The sequence below is a fragment of the Syngnathoides biaculeatus genome, chromosome 9 (genome assembly GCF_019802595.1).
Source record: "Syngnathoides biaculeatus isolate LvHL_M chromosome 9, ASM1980259v1, whole genome shotgun sequence".
Lineage (NCBI taxonomy): Eukaryota > Metazoa > Chordata > Actinopteri > Syngnathiformes > Syngnathidae > Syngnathoides > Syngnathoides biaculeatus.
Window position 1 is genome coordinate 853,021 of NC_084648.1, and position 27,111 is coordinate 880,131.

General features: G+C 42.4%; 2 protein-coding genes across 5 annotated transcripts in view; both read right to left on the reverse strand.

Annotated features, from left to right (window-relative positions):
- Positions 1 to 87: 87 nt before the first annotated feature.
- On the reverse strand, positions 88 to 22,366 carry slx4 (SLX4 structure-specific endonuclease subunit homolog (S. cerevisiae)). 2 transcript variants are annotated; one of them, XM_061829287.1, is made up of 14 exons: positions 21,619 to 22,366; positions 19,344 to 19,527; positions 18,030 to 18,245; positions 15,257 to 15,486; positions 13,358 to 13,656; positions 11,847 to 12,081; positions 11,012 to 11,047; positions 7,584 to 7,768; positions 7,333 to 7,479; positions 6,495 to 6,664; positions 4,221 to 6,391; positions 3,932 to 4,031; positions 1,604 to 1,930; positions 88 to 835 (listed from the first exon to the last, which is right to left on the reverse strand). In XM_061829287.1, the coding sequence occupies exons 1-14, from the start codon at positions 22,007 to 22,009 to the stop codon at positions 490 to 492; spliced, it is 5,037 nt and encodes a 1,678-aa protein (XP_061685271.1). In that variant the 5' UTR covers positions 22,010 to 22,366; the 3' UTR covers positions 88 to 489. The 2 variants fall into 2 exon arrangements, with proteins under 2 accessions (XP_061685271.1, XP_061685272.1); XM_061829288.1 differs by lacking the exon at positions 11,012 to 11,047.
- Positions 22,367 to 23,565: 1,199 nt separating this feature from the next.
- The window catches only part of crebbpa (CREB binding protein a), a 71,505-nt gene continuing 67,959 nt past the window's right edge, over positions 23,566 to 27,111 (reverse strand). For all 3 annotated transcript variants that reach the window (XM_061829267.1, XM_061829266.1, XM_061829268.1), the window contains 2 exons: positions 26,813 to 27,094; positions 23,566 to 26,632 (listed from right to left, as the gene is read on the reverse strand). In XM_061829267.1, the coding sequence (XP_061685251.1) occupies positions 24,392 to 26,632; positions 26,813 to 27,094 (2,523 nt within the window). In that variant the 3' untranslated portion in view covers positions 23,566 to 24,391. The remainder of the gene's footprint in view (positions 26,633 to 26,812; positions 27,095 to 27,111) is intronic.

The window sequence follows — 27,111 nt, forward strand, 5'->3', positions numbered from 1 at the left end:
TGCCAAAAATAATCCAATTGTTTATCAGAAGAAGAATTTGAATGGCAGTCTGGACAGCTCAGAGCTCACCTCAAACAATTCATAAGGATCATCACTAAAGTTGCAATTTTATAGATTGCTGCCTCCATTTTATGACAATTTTATCCATAACATAATCTGAAAAGGAAAAACAAAAACACCCTTGCCCCATCACTTGATAGTTATTTAAGAATTGGTTAGTTTTTACATACAACCTGAAGCATGTTCATAAAAATTCAGATTTTCCACACTGAATAATTCATACCAAAATGTGAATTGAAATACATAAACTGCTACTTTTAGTTTAGTTTTTTTGTTTTTAAATATCCAGAAGAAATGTCTTCAAAAGAGTTTCCATCAAATAATAACTGCAATTAAGACTTTTTTTTTTCTTTTTCCTCATAGCTTATTTGCTAGCCATTTTTCTGCATGTTACCACAATGAATGTCTTGTATGTTCGGGTGCGGTCACTCATTTCCCTGCTGTCTTTGCCTTCTTGCCCGTTTTCTTGACACGCCTGCGCGTGGGCGCGGCTTTTCCCGGCTTGGCTGTGGTGAAGGTGATGCACTGGGAGTCCAGAAAGTTGACCAACTTGGCCGCACCGAGGCGGATGCCTGCCGCCTTCAGGCGGTCCTGGAGTTGAGACAAGACCAGAGGCTGGTACTGAAGGATCTGAGTGTACAGGTCAGAGTCGGACAGGATGAATCTACGCAGGGCCTGGAGGCGATCTTTGAGGTTGGTGGCCGCTTGGGAAGCTGAGATACCAACATCGCTGTCTGAGTCGCCGCCAGAAGAAAGACACAGTTCCGGGTTGTGCCTGCAGGGTAGATGTCACAGAGGGGCCCACAGTTAATGGCAGTCAGGATTGCTATGTTTGTTCTTCAATCTGCATTTCATGTGGAAATATTGTGCTGCTGGCTTGCACAGGACCCCCTTGAAAAAGGCCATGGGTACTTTGTTCGTTCAAGTACTACTATGTTTCCAGGAGTGGAGCTGAACAGGGTTATTTTACCAATGCAGTAGAAAAGAATGGATGGGACTGTCCCATTTTTACTCTGTGGTGGTGGCGAAATGCCAAAGTAATCCCGTTGGAGTCATTGTTATTAAAACACACCCAGCCAGGTCAGGTGAGTCAGGAGGTTGCTAGAAAAGCTCTTCTCAGTCAGCAACTGTCAGATGCTCATTTTCAGCAGGCACATTGCCATGGTGAGACAGCCATGAGGGGTCCTGCCACAATCTTGCTTCTTATGCACTGAACCGCACGAACAGCACCAGATCTCTTTGTAGATGAGCTTGGTAACTGTCTGGTCGAATGTGAACGTGAGGACTTGTTTGGTTTTGTAATATAAATTTCATACACACTAGTCCTGGAACCCCTCTTACTTACCTCATCTGGACTGGCTCTGTCCAAAAGTGATGTACCGTGAAGATTTTTGGTAACTTTTTCCTGTGTGGTACTGTCCCTGGGCTATTTTTCAAGAGAATCTAAAGTTAAGGTAAAGTCCATAAATACTTTTTTTTTTTTTATGTGTTTTAAAAAACTGCATATATTTTAACACAACTCTTGCCTTGGCTCTTGTTATACCTTTCAGATTCTTCACTTGAGGTTGCTGAAGAAGCATTTGAGTCTTGAGAGTTGGTCAGCGGCTCCATTTCCTCCTCTTCTAGGTTGTGTTTTGCTGGAGAGATGGAAGAAGGCACTTTGGGGTCCTTAAATAGGATTTTCTGTCTCGAGGAAACGGGCCTGCTGACAGCAGCTGTTGACTTGGAGGGGTGGCCTCTCGTCTGGGCTGCGGGGCCTGCACAAGGTCCCTCATCTTCAGAATCAGAACTGACCAGCTGGTGCGTGTAGTGGTGGATCTCCTTCAACTTGAGGATCATCTGACGCTTAGGTAATGCTCGAACACCAAACCTGCACAGAAGATGCCAGTCAGTGGCAAAGTCAAACTATCAATTAGATAAACATGAGGAAATTCAGCTCATTTTTATTTTGATATTTGAGCTGTTATGAGTTTTGTTTGAGAATTGACAGTTGGGATGGGCTTTGAAAAATTTCGTGATTTTGATTCTATTAAAGACTACTACATGAACCCTTTTGAATGCTTTTTAATTCTGTAATTGATTCTCATTGGATGAGGGAATGAAATACTGCAATTTCTCAGAAGACATTTTTATTTCTTGAAATGTCATTAAAAATCTCATATACTATATATCCTTCAGCAAAGGCACCACCAAAATTGAAACCAGAGTCTAACCCTGTACAAAGTTGTCTAATATTGTACATTGTAAAACATTGTTTACAGCCCCATGCTCCTCGAGCACTGCTGCAAACAAGTATTTGCGGGTTATGGAATAGAACTGCTCCAGTTACATTAACCTTAAATCATTTTTCATACAATGTTAGAGTAGCAACTCAGGTGTAGGTGCTCGTCACACAAAAACCAAGGAACTCAGACTATCTTGGAGCGCATGCGTGACACGTGGTCATCCGGGGCGGTTTTCCCCGAGGCTTGAACCAATGTAATTGGGTTGAGTCGTGTATATATTTGCAATAACTAGCAGGCCCAAGAGTTCAGGCTGTCAACCCACCAGCTGCTGCTACTCCTACAGCTACAAAGGAGGTTTAACATACAATACAATACAATGGATACAGAAAATATTAATTTATTTTTTTCCACTCTCTTATATTGCAGCCATTTGCTCAAGTCATTTAAGTTCTTGTTTTTTTTTTTTTTTTTTTTTTTTTTTTTACACAATGTATACAAATCACCCCATATTGAGAGAAAAATTATATTATTGTTGACATTTTTGCAGATTCTTTGAAAATGAAAAACTGAAATATCACACAGCCATAAGTATTCAAACCATTTGCTGTGACATATTTAACTCGGGTGGTGTCCATTTCTTCTGATAATCCTTGAGATTGTTCAATACCTTCACTGGAATCCCGCTGTGTTTGATTATTCTGATTGGACTTGATGTGGAAAGCCACACGTCTGTCTATACAAGACCTTAAAGCTCACAGTGCATGTCAGAGCAAATGAGAATCATGAGGTCAAAGGAACTGCCTGAAGAGCTCAGAGGCAGTATTGTGGCAAAGCACAGATCTGGTTAAGTTTACATCACTTAAGGAGCCTAAGAGTACAGTGGGCCCCATAATCCTTAAATGGAAGACACCCTTCCTAGAGACGGCCGACCAGCCAAACTGACCAATCGGGTAAGAAGAGCTTTGGTGAGGGAGGTAAAAAAGGAACCGAAACATCAAGTCTTACTTTTGTCTGTTTTGTTTGTTTGTATTTTTATATACAATTTAATATTTTTGGAAAATTTTGCACATTCTACACCCGAAACTATAGTACTTGAAAGGCAACTATTGTTGTGTTACTGTCATGGACGTGCGATTAGTGTAGCAACAGCTCTAAGACATGACTCCACAGATCAGACGAATGATATTATCGATAGAGTGATATTGTGCCCTGCATGCTTTTATATTGAACTACTATATGTTGTTATAGTGAACTGCTTCCGCATATTGGAAGTACGCTCCCCCTTTGACGAATTTAAAGCCTTCCAACTACTGCAAGTTGCCCCGGTATCATCTTTTTCTTGTGAAATGTAAAATGTCAAAGCCAAATTTTAAAGTGCTTCTGCTCTGATTCCATGTTGATAAAAGTTCTGAACTGAAATACTGTACACTTCTCGCTTGCGATGTCGTCACTCATTAGCGACGTAGGAGGAATCGATAGGATGAATCCTCAGGCAACCAAATTATTCGGAGGAATCAATTGACTGGGGACCGTTTTCAGAACAACAGAACAACTTTCGTATCAACCGGTACTGCTTGGTTTCACCAATAGCCATGACTGGAAACGAGCTAAATTTACTCGTCTTTTGTTCAAGAACATTGACTGACCTGTTCAGTTCATTCTTGAGTTCTGGGGTGTCCATATCAGAGTAGTGAGGCATTGGTGTGATGGGGACCAGTTTGTGGTGCCTTTTATTGCGAGAAGATGCTACAGAGACAGAAACAGGTGCATTGTTTTAGTTTCTTGCATTTTTTTAGATGATTTTTCTCCTCAATCGAAACAGATGTGATTGCTTGTTGATTAGACGAAACTACTAAATATGAACATGTCATGACTTGGGTGGCTTTAATGATCACAAAATACAGTGAAATTCTATTTTTTTTTAAAAGTACTTACTTGGAGTTTTGAATTGAGCAGAAGGGTTCAGCCTTTGGGAAAGAGGAAGAATCTCATCTTCCCCCCCTGAGTTGTCAGCCACATTTGCAACCAGGAGGCTGTCACTTATCTCTGGTGGATTGTAGGTTATGAGATCAGGTGTTGAAGGCGTGAACATCTCTCCCTTTTTACTGTGAGAATTCGATAAACTTTGCTTTTGGGGTTCTTGGCAGCTACTTATACCACCTTGACAAGACGGCCGAGGTAAAGAGGTGGTGCCTGAGCCAGACGCATCCACTGGTCGGGTCCATCCTCCGCTGTCTTCTCGCCTCAGACTGAATTGTCCCGGGTTCCCGCCAACCTCATCGCAGGAGTTGATGCCCCATGAGTTGTCGAAAGCTATCGGTGGCTCATGGTTGAACAGAAAGCTCTGTCCAATACTCGAAACTGGAGATCCAGTTATGACTCTCACTTCTTCTATGTCATCATCAGCGAGCTCTGCAGTCTGTCCATCCTCACTTGTTCCATTCCTCGATGGCTTAAATCCAGTGCTGTGGTGTCTGATGGAGGGGGCTGGACTTTGACTCGAACACTTACTTTGTCTCTCTGAAACTGGAACACTTTTGTGTGAGGTAGACGAATGTGGCTCTGAATGGTCACAAAAGGGGGAGTGATGAAACCTTTCTAATTGACTCTCCTCCAGACTTTCACGTTCTTGACTTAATGACTTTTGCTTGCTAGGCCCTGTGTAGAGGGGTGAGGTGTCGGGCCGGATGTGGTGCTGGAGGACATCTGATTGCAGGGGAGTGCTGCTATGAGGGTCAACGTGGACCTTTTGAGGTCTTTCTTGCTTTGAGGAATTATGGAGATGATGAGAAAACATTGACCGAGATGAGAATTTCAACTCTGCACACACTGCAGTGTCCACTTTTGCCGTAGCTGGATTCAGCCAAGGACCACTTCCTTCCACTGGTTCATCATAGGTGGAGACACAGTCAGTCATAGATGTGTTACTGAATGGTGGTGAACTACTCTCTTTTGGGAACAACGTTGTCCTACAAATGCTGCTTTTGGTTTGAGTGGAACTCAGGACGCTTGTTTTTCTGGGAGTGTCATTAAGAGGTGTGGGGGGGATGAGCCAGGAGAGCTCTGGAGAACAATCAACTTGACTAAGTTGGTTCGGAGATAGACTTAAATCAACTACGCTACAACCCAAGTTTCTGGACTCTTTCTTCTCCTCAGAGGCATTGCTAGGCTTTAAGTAAGTGAAGCTATGTTCAGTGGGGGAACGGGACAGGACAGGACACTGAGCACGGGGCTCGACCACAGATACCTCCATGTCTTCGCTTGAGTCTGACAAAACCAGCACATCTGGTTCTCCTTTCAGCGGTGAAATAGACAGTAGTGGAACATGAATACTATCAGAAACTCGGCTTTGAGGCTTTCGAGTTGTACGGTGTTCCAGAGGCTCCTGTTCAACAGTAGGTATTTCCTTGACATCAACAGTTCCGTCTTTACTATCCTGGTATGGGGTCACACCAGGGAGAGGCAAGTTGGATATATGAGGGGAACTGTCACTACCTAAACTTGCTGAGGACTGAAGCAAGGTTTGACCAGATAATTTCAATGGGGCAGTAGGTGAGGTGTGTGCTTTTGGTGGCGTAGACGAAGGAGAACAGAAGGAGGGTTGATCTTCTTTGTATACCCCCTCATAGTCTGAGAAGAGGCGATTATAGGTTCTCTCCAGGCTGTGGTCTGGAAGAGGGTCACATTTAGAGTCGGGGCTTATCTCACTAGATCTTCCTGGACTCCTTCTTGATTCAGTAAGTTTCCTTAAGATCACTCCATCGTCTCCCTCGATTTCTCCTACGCCGGCCTTCTCCTCATCTCTCATTCTCTGCGTGGCAGCAAACTCGTAAATCTCATCAAGCTCTTCCTCATTAACCTGCTCCTCGTGGAGCTCCCTGTCACCTAATGTGGCGTCAGCAGCTTTTTTGAGACCTGTCTCGTCATCCCCTTCTTGGTCCGCGTCATCTTCGTGGCTCCACATGGAGTTGAAAAGTGCTGTTAATTCATTGTCTGTGCCATTAACGAGATACTCCATGTGGTTTGTGGCAACTCCATCATCATTCTGCACAGAAGCTTCTTCTAGGGGAGGCTCACATAGCCACCGCAACTCCTGTAAGTCAAACCTGAAAAAAATTGGAGGAGATGAGTTGTCCACCTACTTTTTTTTTTTAAATCAAGATGATTCCATTGTTTGGAACTGCTCATATTAAGGAATGTTACTTGTACCTGGATGCCAACTCCAGTACATGAGAACACAATGATGCTGGGAGGGAAAATTTAGCAGTGTAGAGGTACTGCAGCAGAACCAACACCGCCTGTCCTGGGATATCACTGATCAATACCCTTTGAGCTTCAGGCATTCCCTCCTCGTGCACCCCAAAACCACTTTCATGCATCTAGAAGAAAAACATTGGGCATTATTCAGGCCACTAAACATAGTATTTTGATGGTAGTATTTTTATACACAAATATTTGGGTCTCTGGAGGGGTTGTGCACCTTATTTCCTACTTCTGAAAATGTCGGTGAGTGAGATGTTCTGCACTTTTGCCCCACTTTTTCATACCATTTATTTTCTTTGGTGATATGTCAATTAACCCTTTACACACCGGAAGTGAAAATGCTTTCATTGTTTTGCCCAATCCCCTTCCCCCAACATGGTGGAAACAGGGCTTTCTCGGTGGGCTTGCTCATTATTTCGCTAGTGTGCTCTACGATGGGTTTCTTGGTTTTAATTGCAGAAGGAGAGTTCAACATGTGAAAAAGAATAAGCTTGTAATGACAACAAAAGATCCACCACGGCAGTCTCTTGAACGAGCTAAGACTGTGTGCCATCTTGTTCACGAAAGTTAAGAGTTGCCATTGGCCCATCACGGATAAATGCTGTCTCACTTGCATGAGACAAATTTCAAAATTATTTCAGCAACACAAGAAATAAAGAGTAAAATATATTATAATTCCTTCTTTTTGAGGGTATTTTAACAAAAAGTCAGAGCTGCGTGATTTGATTTGAAATTGTTAAAAAACAAAAAAGGAAGAAGAATAGTAAAGTTGTAATGCAGTTACCAGTTCTGCCAGGAGGGGACAGCGTGCATATATCATAAAGGAATGGACAAAGAAGACTTGGCCACTGTCCACCTGGAGTTGCCAGTCACTGAGCTGAGGATTGTTGACCATGCTGCTCAGGCTTGATGCCAGTGTTGATAGAGCCCCCTGCAGGACACAAACTTGACTTAGTGTCTCTCATCAGCAAGGACCCATGTATTAGTTTTGTGATATTCCAACTCTGTCTTGGAAAATTTAGAGAATAATCTTACTGATAAATGTTTGCTGTGCTCCTTTGGTCCTCCTGGCTGACATAAAGACCTTCCTACTTGGCTCTGGAGGTCAACCGCATCAGTGTACGTTGTTTCCAGCGGGGTGTCATTCACACTGAGGTCAGCTGGCTTCTCTAGGAAGAAGCCGCTCACTTGGAGGTTTGTGGACAAACTGGTGTTGTTATCTGAAGAAATGTCATTCAGAACAATGCATGAAAAATAATCCTATTTAGAACCCCAATTCCAATGTAGTGGGCACGTTGTGTTAAACAAAATCAGAATGCAATGATTTACAAATCATCCTCAAGTTATATTTCATTGAATACACTACAAAGACATTAAATATTCAAACTGATAAACTTTTCTTTTTGGGAAATTATCATTAACTTTAACTTTACATTAACTTGATGTACAGCTTAAGTTGCTCAACAGTCTGGGGTCTCCATTGTATTTTACGCTTCATAATATGCCACACATTTTCAAATGAGGGACAGGTCTGGACTACAGGCAGGTCAGTCTTGTATCCGCACTCTTTTACTACGGCTCCACTCTGTTGTAACATATTCAGAAGGTCCTTTGGCATTGTTTTGCTGAAATAAGCAGGGGCATCCATGAAAAAGACATTGCCTGGTTGGCAGTAAAGGTTTCTCCAAAACCTGCATGTACCTTTCAAGTACTAATGGTGCCTTCACAGATATGTAAGCTGGCCATGCCTTTGGCACTAACACAGCCCCATACCATTACAGGTGCAGACATTTGAACTTTGCATCCATAACTTTGTGGATGGTTCTTGTCTTCTTTGGCCCAGAACACACAGCGTCCACAATTTCCCAAAACAATTTGAAATGTGGACTTGTTGGACCACAGAACACTTTTCCAGTTTTCATCAGTCCATCTGAGATTGGCTTGGGAACAGAGAAACTGGCGGCATTTCTGGGTGTTGTTAATAAATGGATTTTGGTTTGCATTGTAGAGTTTTAAGTTGCACTTAGATGTAGTGCCAATCTGTATTTGCTCACATTGCTTTTCACAAGTGTTCCTGAGCCCATGTGGTGGTATCCTTTACACATTTATGTTTTTTTTTTTTTTTGATACACTGCCGCCTGAGGGATCGAAGGTCACGGGCATTCAATGTTGGTTTTCAGCCTTGTCGCTTACAGGCAGTGATTTATTCAGAATCTCTCATGTCTTCCCTCACCACATCCATAAACCTTCTCTTTGGTCTTCTTCTCGCTCTTTTGCCTGGCAGCTCCATTCTCAGCACCCTTCCACCAATATACTCACTCTGTCGCCTCTGAACATGTCCAAACCATCGAAGTCTGCTCTCTCAAATCTTGTCTCCAAAACATCCAACTTTGGCTGTCCCTCTAATGAGGTCATTTCTAATCCTATCCAACCTGCTCACTCCGAGCGAGAACATTATCATCTTCATTTCTGCTACCTCCAGTTCTGCTTCCTGTGGGTTCTTCAGGGCCACCATCTCTAATCCGTACATCACGGCCGGCCTCACCACCGTTTTGTAAACCTTGCCCTTCATCCTAGAAGAGACTCAGACACCTTCCGCCAGCTGTTCCAACCTGCTTGGACCCGTTTCTTCACTTCCTTACCACACTCACCATTTCTCTGGATTGTTGACCCTAAATATTTGAAGTCCTCCACCCTCGCTATCTCTTCTCCCTGGAGCCTCACTCTTCCCCCTCCACTTTCCTCATTCACTCCAACGTATTTCTCCACCACACCAGACTTGCGCATGCAGTACCATATTTCCTCTCTTGGTACTCTGTCATAGGCCTTGGCCTGTCCTCAGTCCTCTCAGTGCCCCACTTCTTCTTCGTTAATCTCTTTCCTTGTATGACTCTCTGTATTTTGGGGTTCCACCACCAAGTCTCCTTTTCCCCTTTCCTACCAGAAGACACACCAAGTACTCTCCTGCCTGTCTCTCTGATTACTTTGGCTGTCGTAGTCCAGTCTTCCGGGAGCTTCTGCTGTCCATTGAGATCCTGTCTCACCTCTTTCCGAAAGGCCGCACAACATTCTTCTTTTCTCAGCTTCACATGGTTCTCTGCTCTACCTTTTGCCTTCTTAATCTTCCTCCCTGCTGCAAGAGTCATCCTACTCACCACCATCCTATGCTGTCGAGCTAAACTCTCCCCTACCACTACTTTACAGTCAGTAGTCTCCTTCAAATTACATTGTCTGCACAAAATATTATCAACGTGTGTGCTTCTACCTCCGCTCTTGTAGGTCACCATATGTTCCTCCCTCTTCTGGAAATAAGTGTTCACTACAGCCATCCTTTTTGCAAAGTCCACCACCATCTGTCCCTCAAAGTTCCTTTCCTGGATGCCGTACCTACCCATCATTTCGACATCGCCCCTGTTTCCTTTATCAATATGTCGATTACAATCTGCACCAATTACAACTTTCTCGCTGTCTGGGATGCTCAGAACTACTTCATCTAGTTCCTTCCAGAATTTCTCTTTCAACTCGAGGTCACATCCTACCTGTGGGGCATAGCCGCTAACCACATTATACATAACACCCTCAATTTCAAATTTTAGTCTCATCACTCGATCTGATACTCTTTTCACCTCCAAGACATTCTTAGTCACCTCTTCCTTTAAAATAACCCCTACTCCATTTCTCTTTCCATCTACTCCGTGGTAGAATAATTTAAACCCTGGTCCTAAACTTCTAGCCTTACTACCTTTCCACCTGCTCTCTTGGATGCACAGTCTATCAACCTTTCTCCTAATCATCATGTCAACCAACTCCTGAGCTTTTCCTGTCATAGTCCCAACATTCAAAGTCCCTACACTCAGTTGTAGGCTCTGTGCATTCCTCTTTTTCTTCTGACGACGGATCCGGTTTCCTCCTCTTCTTTGTCTTCTCTAAACCTTTTGTTGATTCTTCTTATTCTTCCCTAAATTGTTCGAGTATTTTATCATGCACTTGTTCACAAAGAGGTGAACCACCCCCCATCTTTGAGCAATTTAGGGAAGCCCCTTTTGTATCCAATCATGGTACACAGCCATTGACTTGTGGGATGTTCCAAACAGCTGTTTGATGATCATCCCTTAACTTTCTCAGTCTTTTTTTGCTACCTGTCCCAGCCTTTTGGAACAAGTTACAGCCATAACATTCCAAGTTAATGATTATTTATTAAAGACAATATAGTTTATCAGTTTGAACATCGAATACCTTATCTTTGTAATGTATTCAATTAAATATAAGTTGAATGTGATTTGCATTATTATTATTATTATATATATATATATATATATATATATATATATATATATATATTATATATATATATATATATATATATTATTGCATTCTGTTTTTATTTGTTGAACACAACATCCCAACTTCAATGGATTTGAAGCTGTAAAAAAAAAAAAAAAAAAAAAAAAAAAAAATCATACTTAACATCCAGACTGTAACGATGGTCTGAACATAGTCTGTAACGATATACAGTTGGTTTTTTTTTTTTTTTTTTTGGGTGGGGCACAAAACAGAGATAATGATAGCAAAACTTACACTATATATTTAAAACACTTAATTATACATGATTGTAAAAAAAAAAAAAATCTAACAGAGTAGCAGTACCATACTTTGTCTGTCCTCTAAACCAGAAACAACAAAATACGCAAAATCTAAAACTTTTCTAATGAAAAAGCTCACTGTTAAAAAAAATACTCAGAGCTACACTACACCATGAAGTTTAGCAATCAAACTTGTTGTTTGTTATATGAATTGCAACAATGTTAAGATAACAGACTTTCTATGAGTTTCAAACACGAAATTAAACAAGTAAAAAGAAGCAAACAAAAACATTATCTCTGCCCAGGAAATTTCAATGTTAATGAAAAGTTTCAAAAATCTCAGATATGTAGTATGCATGCAAAATATACTGTATAGATGAAATGTAAATATAAGTTGAGTATTTTCTGTCACTAAATTCACAAATTTATACACTGAATTTCTTTGGAGTAGCACCCAAATGTCAAGGAAAATTCAGAGTATGATATGTGGATTTTCTTTTAAGATTGCTATGTGGGCCACATAAAGCATCCATCCACCTATTTTCAATTTGAGTAACAGCGAGCTGCAGCCTATCCCATCTGACTTTGGGGAAGAGGCAGGGTACACCAAAGCTGGATGCCATACAATCAACGAGCACACAAGTTTGAACCACATGAATCACAATGTTTGAATACACTGTACATTTCAGAACTATTTTGTCCATCTTTGTTTTACCTTTGCCAGGGCCAGGAGCGTTGTGGTCATCGTGGGCTACGGCCATTTCATCGTCACACAGCTCCACCAGGTCTTGCAGGGTCTGACTGCTTGCTGGGAACTGTTCCGTGGCTGGATTGGAGGGAGTAGAGGAGCAGGTAGCTGGAGACAGGGCCTTGCTGACAACAGGTCTTTGACTCAAAAGTTGGACAGAAGTACAAGGGTTGTCGTTGCGTTGGGAGGAAGTGCGGAGTGTCTATAGGCAGAAATTAAGTGGTGAGAAATGGATAACGTAGAGAAATAATCAATCATGGCAATACAAACTGTTATTTTAATAATGAATAGATTCTCTATATGATGACCAAAGAAAAGAATGGTATGATTCTGATTCTCACTGGGGTCACCGGTTAGCTGGAGCCTATATCAGCTGACTTGGGCTATGTTCAACCTGTTGGTCAATTCAGAGTTTTCTGCCCAATGGGCCATATCCGATTTTTTTTTTAATGTCAATATGAACATTACAATTCCATCCGTTCTCTGTACCACTTATCCTATTCAGGATCATGGGAGCCTTTGGCATCTTACTGTGAGCCAATGGCAGACCACACCTTGAACTTGGTACCAGTCTGTCACAGGTCACATACATAAGAAAGGCAACCATTCACTCACATTCACACTGTTAATGAATGAGAATTAAACTCAAGCAGCCTACCCAAAGTCAGGTGAATGTGCCACAACACCTATCAGTGACCGGGACAATTATGATTCTTTCATATCTGACACAGACCGCTTTCCTATGTGGATATAAATCTTATATGTATGCAACCAGAGTGCAATATTAACCTTAACGGAGAGATCATCTGACCTATATTTCATCAAAAGGTGCCAAAAATCACAACTGTTAGAAAAAGTGTGCCACAAAAGTAAAGAGCTGACAAAAGAGCAAGAAAAAAAAGTAAGTGGTCATAGAAGATGCTTTACGTTACAAAAGATATAAGAAAATGATGGCTCCGTTTGCACAAAACACTTGAATTTGCCAGAAATGCATCATGATGACACGTTCGCAAGGAGCTGCATTCACTTCCGTAAACACGGGATGTCACACACAGTCCATGTTATATTTGTTTTTGTAATGTGAACAAATACAAATAAAAAATTGCATTGAACAAAAAAATCTGATTTGGGTATCATGCACTGTCGTGTGAACTTAGCCTTAATTGAGCAAGACGTGAGGTGGGGTGGACCCTTGACTGGTCAGCATTCAGCCAAAATTGTTTTCTAAAATTGAAATCAAGTTATGGGTAACTAACTAGCACAAATATCTGGATCAACAATGATTTACTACTTTAAAATCAAAGTGATAAAAACAAATGACCTTTCCTTACCAGGAGCATTTCCAATAAGCTAATCAATAACAAAGACGTCAACGTAAACATGTAACATGGGATACGGCAAATCACTACAGGTAACAGGCGATATGCGTGTTCACTAATCCAAACATTTCCAATCTACCCTAGCATTCACCATCTTACCTCTGCTGATTTCCAAGGTTTGATGAAGTCTTTGAGCTCTGGGACAAAGAAGTCCATTACACTTGTAAGGTTTCCGTTCAGCAGTGCACTCTTTTGCCAAAGGGGGGCAGCACCGCTCAAGGCAGACAAAGTGCTGGGATAGCGGGTGGGGGTAGGTGGAGATGGGGCTCTACTGCGTAACAGGAGAGCAGAGACACGTTCCTGCAGCCTCGTCAGGGCTGCATCGGCATCCTGGATGAGGAGGATAGGAGGAGGACGAGGAACGGGACCCTTTTTCTTCTTACCACACCCCTTTTTACCTGCAACATAAGGAATCGGAACATTGTTAGACGCACTGAATATCCAAAGCCCATTTGGATGCACAGCATCAAGGACCAAAATACCAGCTTCCTTCTACCATTTAATGATTTTTCCTTTTGCTAAAGCAATCACGGCGGCACGGTGGCACAGCTGGAAAGCGTTGGCCTCACAGTTCTGAGGTCCCGGGTTCAATCCCGGACCCGCCTGTGTGGAATTTACATGTTCTTCCCGTGCCTGTGTGGGTTTTCTCTGGGCACTCCGGTTTCCTTCCACATCCCAAAAACATGCAACATTAATTGGACACTCTAAATTGCCCATAGGTGTGATTGTGAGTGGGGCTGTTTGTCTTGATGTGCCCTGCGATTGGCTGGCCACCAGTTAAGGGTGTACCCTGCCTCCTGCCCGTTGACAGCTGGGATAGGCTGCAGCACTCCGCGCGACCCTTGTCAGGCATGAGCTTTTCACGGAAACGATCGTTCCGTTACCATGTCGTTACCCAGCCTGAGAAAACACGGAACCGAAAGTCCGTTGCCCAGATCTCAGGGCTTACTTTTAATAAAATTCGCCCATGTGTGGAATGTAAAACAAGTTGTCAACAAAATACAACAATCTGTATAAAACGAACCTACATGAACCCCTTTATTTTTAATGGTTAAAAAAAAATGGTTTGTCAGTGTGGTTTACAAAAAGCACCTGTTTCCGGTTCTGCGCTACGCATGCGCAAGGTCGAGTTATTCCTATCCGGGTCACTCAAACGCTAGTCAAACATGTCAGTTGCTAAGCGTAAAAGACAAAATGCTCATGCCTGCTAAGGCTTTATTCTGAAGTACATGTAAAAACCGGTTCCCATGAGCATTATCAACGGGAACCGAAAAATCGTTTCCCAGGACAAAAATCAACGGAACCGGAAGATCGGTTACCATACTTGCCGAAATCCTCATGCCTGCTTGTGAGGATAAGCGGCTAAGAACATGGATGGATGAACACAGCAATCACTGTTTTTCGCAAAACAATGATCTCCTAGTTCATGTTGAGTGTTCTGGAGCAGAAGCTTTTTCCATCCATCTATTTTCCAGTACGCTAATCCTCACAAGGGTCACAAAAGCTGTTCGACAAAAACAGTCAGGCAAAAAGTATTTAGTCAGCTATCAATTTTTTAGCTTCATGGCTGATGTCTTGAGATTCTGCTTTAATATTGTCATTTAATGTTCTTTCCTTATGATCCCGTCTATTTTATGAAAAGGTCGAGTCCCTGGTGCAGCAAAACAGCCCCACATGATGCTGCCATCTCCGTGGGTGAATGCGTTAAATATGTCAGACACGTTAGTAAGACACATAGTACAATTTAAAAATGCAATTATTCACAGTAATTCTTGATTCATGGGTATTTGGACGAAGTAGTGAAATTGCAATTATTTAAAAAAACATGCAAAGAATACACAAAAACATGGACCCAGGACCACAAAGACAAAAGCTCCATGGATAATATTTCAGGTAAAGGTCTTGTAATAAGCACATTTGTACCAACCTGATATAGAAACAACTGCTCTATCATAAAATGCTGTTGCACAAGACACTGAACAGGAGGTGATGCTGTACCTGGATTTGGCCTCCATTTCAATATGGGAGTCACGGACAAATCAGGGGTGATTGTCTCTGTCTTTGCCACATTCAGCAGCTGCTCACTCTCCTGTTCAAACAGGGAGGAGGACAGAGCCAGGGCCACCAAGGTGTCTTCATCAAGGAGTTCTGTGCTTTTCCTGGGTTTCTTCCTTTCTGTTCGTCCGGCCTTAGTTACATTTTTCCTCTTGGTTCCTCGAGTCTGTGAGCTGAACATTACAAATACAATTGGGGCAGTGGACAGATTGAAAAAGAAACAAAAAGACATAGAGTAAGGAAGCTTCACGCCACGCTTCAAAATGAAAGATGATTTGCCAATGATCTAATTAGTAAAATCCCGCATATCATGTTAAGGATTACACCAAGACAGGACACTTCTAAACCTTTACAGGAAAAAAAAATATCGCGGTAACTATATGGCCTATAACAGGGGTCGGGAACCTATGGCTCGCGGGCCATACCTGCCTCTTTTGGTGCTTGCATATGGCTCACATAACGACATACTGTGCATGTGATTTGTGTCGTGCAGGCAATGCAAATGACGCGGAGAAGGTTTGTCCTAGTGGGATTGTCGTAGATTACTGTGAAAATCGATGTTCATAGGCGCAGAAGGGTTTAACACTGATCGGGTCGGAACAACTAATTATGGAAACGCTTTTGACAAAGCTCACTCAAAGAAAAAAAAGACAAGGAGTACCGAAGTTTTCAACAAAAATGGACAGCCTTTGTGGAGAGAGAGAGAGAGAGAGAGAGGGGGGGGGGGGGGGTTCTGCTGTGTGTCTATGACAGATGGGGAGTATGCCAAAGCATTTGTACTTGAATGTTGCCAATAAACATTTTGCCAACTTTGTATTAAGACAGGATAATCAAATGAGTAAAAGACATGCCTTTGTCAGCAAGAACTGTTCACCATCAGGCCATCATGATGGCAAATCAAATTGATTTACGTTCACGATGAACGGATGGACGTCTGAACGCCTGCATGAAGCTTCAGCTAACCACCTATGAAATGGACTATCAAGCCATCAGCAAAACCGTGTAGCACCAGAATTTGTACTCCTGTCATCATTGGTTAGCAACAGCATAACGATGTTATTCAAAAGAATTCAGAGACTTATTGTACTCTAAAAGTGTTGGTCTTACTTAAATGCGCAAATACACCTGTATTTTGTTTTTAAAATTTGAAATTACATTTTAAAATATTTGGCATTTATGGCTCGCTCAGTTGAAAAGGTTCTCGACGCCTGGCCTATAAAGAGAAATTATAGAACCTGTAGGAATTCGTTGCATGTACTGTTGTCTGTCCATCCATCCATCCATCCATCCATCCATCCATCCATTTTCTTAGCCGCTATCCTCACAAGGGTCGCGGGAGTGCTGAAGCCTATTCCAGCTGTTAACGGGCAGGAGGCAGGGTACACCCTGAACTGGTTGCCAGCCAATCGCAGGGCACATCGAGACAGACAGCAGTCATACTCACAGTCACACCTAGGGGCAATTTAGAGTGTCCAATTAATGTTGCATGTTTTGGGATGTGGGAGGAAACCAGAGAGCCCGAAGAAAACCCACACAGGCACTGGGAGAGCATGCAAACTCCACACAGGTGGGGCCGGGATTAAACCATGGACCTATGAGGACAACGCTTTACAGCTGTGCCACTGTGCCGCCATGTACCATTAAATAGAAGTATATATTCATATTTAGTTGAATTTTTTTTTACTATAGGGTAAATGTTTGTCTTTCAAACATTTTCTCCCTGTATATATTTTTACAATCAATGCAAAACCTGTGAAGAAATGTTAATACAATTACATGAATTTAATTTTTTGGGGCTCTTTTCTTTCAGGTGGAACTTTGACTTTTAAGAGTGTCACATTCCAGTTTATTTTGGCCCAAAATGTCTGTCAGAAAATCGTAGCTTAAGACGTAACGGGCATCTTGTAAACATGACAATTACCTAGACCACCCAACTCAACAAAAGAATAGTTTCCTCTGAATAATATTTTGAAGTATTGGAATGGTCAATGAAGATGTAAATGTGACTGAAAATATGCAGGCGCACACTAGATATCCTTCAAAAAAGAAGCACAACAATTAATCAACAATTATCAAATTAGTCTCCAACTATTTTGTGTAATCATTTAGAGACAACTAAAAATAACAAATCAAACCGTTCACTTAAATGAATCCAATGAAAAACATTTTAAAATTAAACACAGCCCCCCTAAAAGAATTGGAATTGAGAATTGAAAAGAAAATGAATTGCTCAAGTTCAAACAATGCCCAACCGTATTCTTCATTCTAGTGTCATTTATTTGCAGCCTGGAAGTGAAGGCATGAACATGTGGATCTCTGGAGGGACTCAAGAGTCTACAGTAGTCTCAAATAAAACCACAAAAAGAGTTGTCGTCCCCCCCCCCCATCAATTCCTTAAAAAAATAAATAAATGAATAAAAATAGAAAAGTCACTCGAGGGGACAGAGAAGTTGCTAAATCCAGCCACATAAATAGCTGCGTTTGCAACACTCGGGATTTAACTATTAGGATTGTTTGAAATTGTGAAATTCTTCAAAATTGCATGTCAAGTGAAGAAAGACTGTATGATAGATACTGTTTGAGCCTGGAACGGATTTCTATTTCCATACGGAAAAATTTGTTTCAAAATCCCCCAAAGTCAGACCTTGATGAGGGATTGAGCAGAGAGTTTTCTCCTATATGTATATGTTGGGAAGTGAGGCTGGAGTAGACTTACAGCGTGTTGTTGGTAGCGGCATGCTGCATCTCCTCTGCCTGCCTCTGGAGAGCCTGTAGCAGGTCACCAGGACTGACACCCATGTCTGCCGAGCAACGCTTCAAGTGGCCAGAGCGACTCTTGTGCGACTTGAATTTCTTACCACAAATTGGACAGTCAGGGACTCCCAGAGACGGAAGAGGAGCAGCCATTGGATGCTCACTGTTATCCAAACATCTAAAAGCAGAATTGTAGACGTTTTAATAAAATTACACTGAGTGATGCACCAAATGAAAAATCATGACCAAAACTGAAATTGGGGAGTCCAGCGCAGACAACTCAAATAAATTACCAATCAAATGGAATTTGTAAGCACTTTACATACAAAAAAATTGTATCAAAGTGTTGTAGATGAAGTAAAATATAAAAATAAATCAAATCTTCTAAATATGAATTGTAAAACTAATCAAATCCAATCATGACAAATTGAATTTTTTTGCACTAATGACGAAAGATTATGTAGGTGTGGCAGTCAAGAACTGATTCTCATTTGCAATGCCAACCTGGCTGCAGACAGTCTTTGAGGCAGGGAGTTTTGTTTTATTATATACGCTTACATCTCAAATTACTACGCCTTTCTCTTTTTTCGATGATTGAATATATTTATTGTAATTAAATGAAATGACATACCTACAGTAGGTAGTGAAAGTCTTCAGACTGCTTACATTTTTCACTGTAATACTGTAGCCATTTGCTAAAATAGTTCAAGTTCATTTTTTTCAAGGTACACACAGCACCCAATATTGACAGAAAAAAAAAACAAAATTCTTGAAATGTTTGCAGATTTAAAAAGAAAACTTAAATATCACAGCCATAAATATTAAGACAGACCCTTTGCTCATATTAAGTTTTGAGGGAATACAAAGGACTGTAGATATGACTGGAATATGTATATGATATGAAATGAGAAGGGCTTGACTATGAAAGCTCACAGTTCCAGTACAAATTTGAGAACAATAACTCACATCGATACTCATCAGCAGGCTACACAATGTATTTATCTATTTATTAATTCAGTTAAAAAGTTTGTCTTGGCATTCGAGGAGATTACTTGTTTTAATGCAACATCTCCAGCTTCAGGGAATATTGGTTTACATCCTCTATATGGACATGTGCTATGATGCTACTTTTTGTCTTGTGTTTAGTATGTGTTTTGGAAAATGGAATGGAATTATTCAACCATGCATTGTGTTCTACCACATTTCATAAAGATAATCTCGAATATACAAAAGAAAGTCAATTAGCAACTTCTTGCTGCTTAGTAAAAACAGTCACCTGTTGATGTGCTGAGTGCGCCCCTCAGGTGTCATGTGAGAAAGGCCTCTGTGACAGATGTGACAGAGGAAGAAACCCTCAGCTGCTAAGTCCAGTGAGTGGACCACTGCTGCCTCGCGATCAAGTTGCTTCTGCAACCGCATGGCCAGAGCCTCATCATTGTCTTGAACCCTCAGATGGCAATCTGAAAAGCAGGACCGTTGTGCTTCATGGCAAAGATCGATGTGGATTTCATTGTGTTTCATTGCGTTGGGTTATTGTTGACACTAGTAGTACATGATGTAGTGAGAAACACAAATTAATATCATTAATTAATGTGGAAGGATATTAGATGTAATTTGAGCAAATTTCATATTTCAGACATGAAACAATTATCAAGTATCACATTAAATTGTACCGAGGAGGTAGCCTTCTGCTTCAAAATGGTTGGTGATCCTTATTCTAGGTATGCACTTTTGAAGGAACAGCGATCCAAAACCGTTCAAAATATCTTAAAAAAATAAAATAAAATGAAAAATTATATATTTTGATGTGAAATAATACAGGATTAGTGTTCTGAAAGTATTAATTGAATACTCTAAATTGCCCTGAGGTGTGATTGTGAGGCTGTTTGTCTCCATGTGCCCTGCGATTGGCTGGCAACCAGTTCAGGGTGTTCCCCACCTCCTGCCCGTTGACAGGTGGGATAGGCTCGAGCACTCCTCGCGACCCTCGTAAGGATAAGCAGCAAAGAAAATGGATGTTCTGAAAGTTCATTTATGACACAAAGTAGTTCCAAGTTCACTTCATAATCACCTATCCATCAAATTTCTGTGTAGGAGGGTCTCTGTCTCTAATAGTAGCAAAGTCATACTGTAATTACAGTTAAAAAAAAAAAATGAAAAATTCCAGACAATATATGAAAAAATAACTTCCCATTTCATGTGACTTTAGTTGAACTCAAAATATAAAAATCTATAAACCGATGATGGCCTGTACACCATAGCCTGTTATGTCAATTTAGGGCAAAGTCTCAACTGCACAATACCTGGCCTGGATTTGGGTAGTGTGCACCCGTCCATGACACTTTTGAATAAGACATTGATGAGAACTTGAGGGCAGACCATCTCCACTAAGGTTAGCTACGTAAATGAAAAGCAAAAATAAATACATCGCAATTTTCTGTATGTTCTAGTTGTCTTAGAAGACGTACCACCTCTTATCCAAGCAGGCTTCATCGGTTCATGCACGTGACTAGATAGGTCAGCACGAGCCTAGGTTTTCTGTAATAACTCAACTATTTCGCCTCCAAAATGGGGGCGTGCCTTAAACCATGAGCTTTCTTTGTCCAGAATCAGCACATCTTTGCTCTCAAAAGTAATCTCTCTCTTTTAGGAGCAGGAAGAGACAAAAATAAAACGCATACCTCATAAAACAAACTTATTCCAAAATAAAATGGAGAATTATAATGAATAGTTCTGATAAAAACATATGGCTCTTGTTCTTTGTTCTTGTTGCCATGTTGTTCCTTGTTCTGAATGTCGTACCAGGGCAGCACCGACTGCCGGAGAAAAATTTCTTGTGTTTTTAACACACTTGGCTATCTAAGCTGATTGTGATTGAATACCCTCACTCTTGCAGTGTTACACACTGCGGTCAATAAAGACAGTTGTCTACCTGCGCCTAAAAAATAGACTGCATCCTTTTGAGGACAAAAATGTGCATATTCTTGACAGAGAAGACAGGTGGTTTGAGTGAGAAAAGCCATCTCCATCTACAGGAAGGTGGAAAGACTAAACAGAGGTGGTGGCCTTTGACACCACACATCTCCGACATACAATGCTGTCCTTTTATCATTTCCAATGCATAACTAAGAAAACTTGGTCCCTATTTGCCTTGAGGCAGTTCCATGTTTTTTGTTTTGTTTTGACAACTGAATGGAATATTAACGAGTGAAATTACACCCAACGACTGCCATTGATGGAGAGTGGCTTCTCTGCCAGGCATCCCAACCTTCCTGCCTGTCAAAATTATGTATGCATATCTAGAAGTCTCCAGTGTGTGCACTTGCCAACAGTATCTTACGTACCTATAGTACTTCCCAATCCGCTCTGTACAATATCTTTTTAATAGTACTGGACAAGTCACAGGTCACATACATAGCATAAAAAGGCTGAACTGTTTATCTTGGTCTCATTAGAAATTGACCAGGGATGTGTAGACCCACCATATACTGTATTATATAAGGCGTATGGTTGAAGGAAAGAAAGAACCACCAACCATCACGTCAGCTCACCTGACTCCGGAGAAGATAAATGCCTGCCTTGCTCCAAATTCATGGGCAGACCGGCTATTTTCAAGTGTTGCGTCATGCTAGGCAATTTATCTTTCACCTTCGAGCACTGTTCGGTTGTCTGGACTGAAGCAAGCTCAGCATCTGCTGAATCATGCACGTTCTTGCCCGTGTTTTCCACAAGCGCCCCCGCTTCGCTACTGGCATACTCATGTGATTCGGCTCCAACACAATCAGACCGAGAACTCTCCTCGGTTCTTTTCTCGTCTTCATGGCTGGCATGAACTAATGCATGCTGGCATGCTCGCTTTTGTTTCAGCTCAACTCCTTTCTTCCGGGAACGTTTCAACAGCTTTGAGCAGAGGTCAACAAAGTCCTGGTCCGAGTCGTTCATGATTGAGACCCTTTTCTGGTCACCTTTGTTCAAAATATCGTCCGAGCAAGCATTCGCCTTTGGCGATCATCATCCGTAACAGATTAATAGGAACTTGCAGTTTGTTTCAAGGATCCACAGGGACTATTATGTGGGAAAAAAAAACTATTATTACAAGTTCCTAGTTACTATCCTTTGTTGGGGGGAAAAAAAGGCATTGGTCACATTGGCTTGCTAGTCGTGACTCGGACTTGCCTCCTCGACTGTCTTTAAGCATGAAAGTTGTGCTTCATAATTCCGTTTGTTGTTAGAATTTGTAGAACCAGCGCGAACCATTTTTGACTTCTGGTCATGTGACGGTGAGGAAGACAAGCTTTACTTCCGGGTTATGCTGGCTGCGTTTTTAAGACGCAACTCTTCTATTAAGACACGTTTTATTTTGTTTTTTTTTTTGTTTGTTTTAGATTTGAACGCTTTGGCTTCCTTAACAAGCAAATGTATATTATACATATATGTATTTATAGTTTCATAAAAAAAATTAGTTTTGAAAACGAGATGAAAATATATTGCATAGTTCTGTTGGGACACTCCACAATTTTGTAAACGCATGAAGCTTTGGATTAATGTGCTCTATATCGTTCCATAATGACACTGAATTTGTATTTCACGCCCACGACCTTAGCCTTTGACCCGTCTTTCAAAGCACAAGCTAACAGACAGATCCAGCATCAGAACGTGCTGGTTTGATTTGATGCATTAACATGTTTTTGGATGAGTACATTTTAGTTATTTTCCTCAGCTACCGAGAGTTGGAGGTAAATGAAATGATTAGTCCTCACTTGTACTCCATCCCTGAGTGCAATCTAAAGCACAGTCCACATTTTCAACCCTGTTTGAGAAAAGTGGTTGCAAAGAAAACCAATTGATTGAAGCATTATGAGGAAAATATTGTAAATGTCCTAATGACATTTCATTTCCACCAATCTTGATCTGAAACAAAATAGGAACAGGAGTGATCCTTTATAGTCAACAGTTTTCATCAGTTTCCATTTATTTAACAATATGGTATATAAGTAAGAAATGAGCCTTTTACCAGTTTGTACAGTGTGTTCGTTCTCTTCCTTATATTCATAGTATTTTGCTTAATATGTGGATTTACAAATGGGAGAAAAAGCAAACTCTCCCCGCCCGTTCAAGTTTTTACCTAGAAGAATGAGCTGAGGGCTCCGAGAATCTTGATGCTGCCTCCATTCTTCAAACACTTTAGTGTATAATTGAAAGGGTGGGTGATGATTCCACCTGAGCTGAGGGCACTGGTCTCTAGATTAGATTTTCTAACATCTAGGTATCTGAGATGGGCGGTGTGGAGAGAGAGAGAGAGGAGAGAGAGAGAGAGAGAGAGAGAAAGAGAGAGAGAAAGAGAGAGAGAAAGAGAGAGAGAGAAAGAGAGAGAAAGAGAGAGAAAGAGAGAGAGAGAAAGAGAGAGAGAGAGAGAGATCGAGAGAGAGAGAGAGAGAGAGAGATCTCTCTCTCTCTCTCTCTCTCTCCTCTCTCTCTCTAGCTCGAATGAGGAGAGAGAGAGAGAGAGAGAGAGAGAGAGAGAGAGAGAGAGAGAGAGAGATTCTTATTTTGTTATTGTGATACCAGTCGGATTGGTGAATCATTTCATGAGTGTGAGGTTTGCATCGGTGTCTTCATGTGCACCTGTATACATGCCTGTGTAAACAACTTGCCACAGTCCATTTCCTATTTTAATACAACTGAGTGCTCTTCATACACACAGAGAAGAGGTCTCAGTCCCTCAGCACATCATTGATGAATGACAATGTATTACCACAAATTCCAGGGACAACAGCTTGAGAACAGAACAAAACCCTGGCCCAGCTTCCAGACAGTTATTTTTCTAATGGTACAAAAGATATGAATAATACAATTCAATTGTACATTTTCTTTAAAAATAAAAAAAAATAAAAAAAAGAAATGAGGATGGCATGAAATCATACCAAGAACCAACCAAAAATAAATTGAGTATTGAACACATTTGGTCTCAACCAAAAAATATATTCTTTGTGACTTAAATTGCATTGTAAGAAGCAAATTGCAAACCCCATTGCAGTTGCAGGAAGCAAAAATAAAATTTAAAAAAAAAAAAAAAAAAAAAAGGAATATTGAATATTTCATTCCCACTTTGTGTTGGACTTGATCCCCCACACCAACAAATTCTTTTTTTGTTTTTACAACAGTTTTTTTTTGTTTTTTTTTTAAACGAGTACAAAAATGCTCTCAATATTAGAAAGAACAAACAAAGCCCTCTACAATAAAGAGTCTGAGGGAAGTTGGGAAGAATTTAGGAAGGGTCCCTGGTACTAAGATGTGGTAGTTCTTCATTTCCCAGTAGAAATGCTACAATCCCTCCACAAACTTCTCTAGCGTGTCTCCTGTAGCATCTCCCACCATGCTCAAGTCGCTATTTAGTACCCCTCTGTTGGGAGGGTTAAGCTGGGGCAGCATGGCGCTTTGTTCTGGTGTCCCTAAGCGTCCCTGTTCCATGGACCCTGACAGTGGGCCTCCAAGTCCATGATGTGGAGAACTAGAGTGGGGCGGAGGTTGGTGCTGCGGTGAGGGCTGGGGTTGATTCTGGATCTGCGGCGAGGGACTGGAATGTGGTGGTGGTTGCGAGGGCGGACAAGGGGACTGAACGGGTGCAGGGGAACGCACTTGATTGCTGAGACTGTTAGCTAATGTGGGCTGGCCGGGTAGATGCTGCCCACCTTGAGGCTGACCGGCAAGCAGGTGGGTTTGGGGGCTCATGGGGCTGGGCTGGGCAGGAGAAGCCATCTGCTGCTTGAGGACAGCCTGCTGCTGAGGAAGATGTTGCTGTTGCTGCTGCTGTTGCTGAAGCATTCGTTGATGCAGTATTTTCTGAGCGGGGTCCATTCCAATGCCCGGCTGGGACATAGGTGGTAGTTGGCCCAATGGGCCCCCAGCTGCTCCCGCACCTGCTTGCATGGCTTGCATCTGCTGTTGCTGCATGCGGAGTTGGGAGTACGTAGCTGCTGTACCCTGGCCCTGGGCAGGGAACTGGCCGGGATGTCCCTGAGGCATCACTGCCTGTTGTTGTTGCTGTTGCTGCTGCTGCCTCAAGAGTTGGCGACGATAGAGCTCTTGAATTTGGGGGTTGGCATTATGTGCTGGATTCATTAGCTGCCCTTGAGCCCCCATTGCTGCCATACCCTGAGCAGCAGGCTGCTGAGGCTGCTGAGATGGCATTCCTGGTCTTTGCACAGTCCCTCCTGGCATGCCCATAGTCTGCATTGTGGGCAAACCTGGCTGCTGACCTGTTTGCTGTTGTGGTTGGTTGGCGTGGTACTTAGCGGTTCGCTGTTTAATGAAAGCAGCCATTAGCTGAGGGTTTGATTTGAGGATATTGAGGACTTGTTGTTGCTGCTGAGGTGAGCTGGGAGACTTGAGCGTACGGAGAAGATCCTGAAGGGCATTGGGGGCTATAGCGCCAGGTCTTTGTGGTGCCTGTGGCCTTGCACCAGGCTGCTGTGGAATGAGCATCCTCTGCCCTGGAGGTTGCTGTCCTGGGGGCATCTTGGCTCGCTGCATGGTCATGGCTTGTGTGGGGGTCTGGCCTGGGACAAGGCCTGGTTGTTGAGTCTGTGCAGCCTGTATGGGCCCTCCGGGTCCAGGCCATGGACCGGGGGCCATGTTTGGTTGCATGACCTGTGGTCCCCGAGGCCCTGGTACCATCTGCATGGATGCTTGCATTGGTCCTGTCATACGCTGTTGTTGTTGCTGGGGGTTCATGGGCAAGCCGTTCATGTTGACCAGATAGTTCTGCTGGTTCTGTTGGGCCTGTGCCATCAACTCGATATGGCGAGCAATCTTGACAGCAGCAAGTGGAGGCTGCTGTTGTATTTGTTGTGGCTGAGGTGGCTGAGGAACAGGGGATGGTTGCTGATGCAGAGGGGAGGCTTGGGGCCCCGGCTTACCCTGGGGCACAACTGCTTGGGGCTGTCCATAACGAGGTGCGCTGGGAAAAGAAGGGGACATGACACCGGATGAGTTGGGAGTCTGAGGCTGATTGGAAAGCGGCGGCTGTGGCGTCTGGGGTGTGTTGGGCTGTGCATGGGAAGTAGGTGTTGTTGGAGCAGCTGACGCTGGTGGGGACGGTAGCGGCATGGTTCTGCCTTGCATGGTAGCCATTCTTCTCCTCATCAAGTGAGCCTGCTGCAGCCTGTGCTGCAACTGCTGTTGGCGAAGCTTGTGCTTGATATTCAGGCAGAATGGCACCGGACACTTATTCTCCTGACAGTTCTTTGCATGGTAACAGCATAAAGCAATAAGCTGCTTACACACAGGACAACCACCGTTGGTTTTCCGCTTACAACACTTTGTGTGCTGCACCACTCTCTTCATCTTTTGGCAGGACGGCAGAGAGCAGTTGGCGTTGCGGCACTGACAAGCATGGACAAGAGATTGGATGCAGCGCTGGATGCTCAAACGCCGGCTTTCCTGTGGGCTCTTTGAGGCCTCGCCACTTTGACTGTTGTTGTCATCATCCAGGCCGAGACCCCATTTCACCATCTGGTGCTCATGGCCCTTTGCATTATAACAATTAATACAAAGGTCAAAGTCCTGCGAAAAGAAAGACAAGGACAAGCTAAATAACACAAGCTTCACGCAAGCATTAGAAATGCTCAAAACTTTTTTTTTTTTTAAATAATTAGATCCAAGTGAAATACATTCTAAAAATAACTCCAGAAAAAAAAAATAGATTAGTATGCAAAAGATGCTTATGTAACAAGAGCAACACACCTCACACACTGTACAGTGCCACCGTGTCTCAACATGGTGCTTGCACTCATTGCAAGTGTACACAAAGCGGTCCTGTCCCTGGTTGTGCAGCTCAACGAGCATACACATAGTGCTCCACTTGCACCTCCTGAGAGAGCTAAACTCCCAATGCTTGTCTCTGGCCAAAGTCAAGAAAGCATCACGGCCATCCATCAGGTCACAGGAGAGCAAGGGGTCAGGATCAATAATGGGGGGCAACGTGTTGACCATGGGGCCGGAGTGGAGGTGGATTACAAAGAACACCTATAGAAGACAAAGAG

Excerpts from the sequence above, each read along its gene's own strand:
- slx4 (XM_061829287.1), bottom strand. The coding sequence starts at position 22,009 with ATGAACGACTCGGACCAGGACTTTGTTGACCTCTGCTCAAAGCTGTTG. Across the intron at positions 13,657-15,256 it reads GAAATGGAGGCCAAATCCAG|GTAAAAAGGGGTGTGGTAAG; the intron begins GTACAGCATCAC and ends CTTATGTTGCAG. Across the intron at positions 11,048-11,846 it reads CGCTCCTGGCCCTGGCAAAG|ACTATGTTCAGACCATCGTT; the intron begins GTAAAACAAAGA and ends ATATCGTTACAG.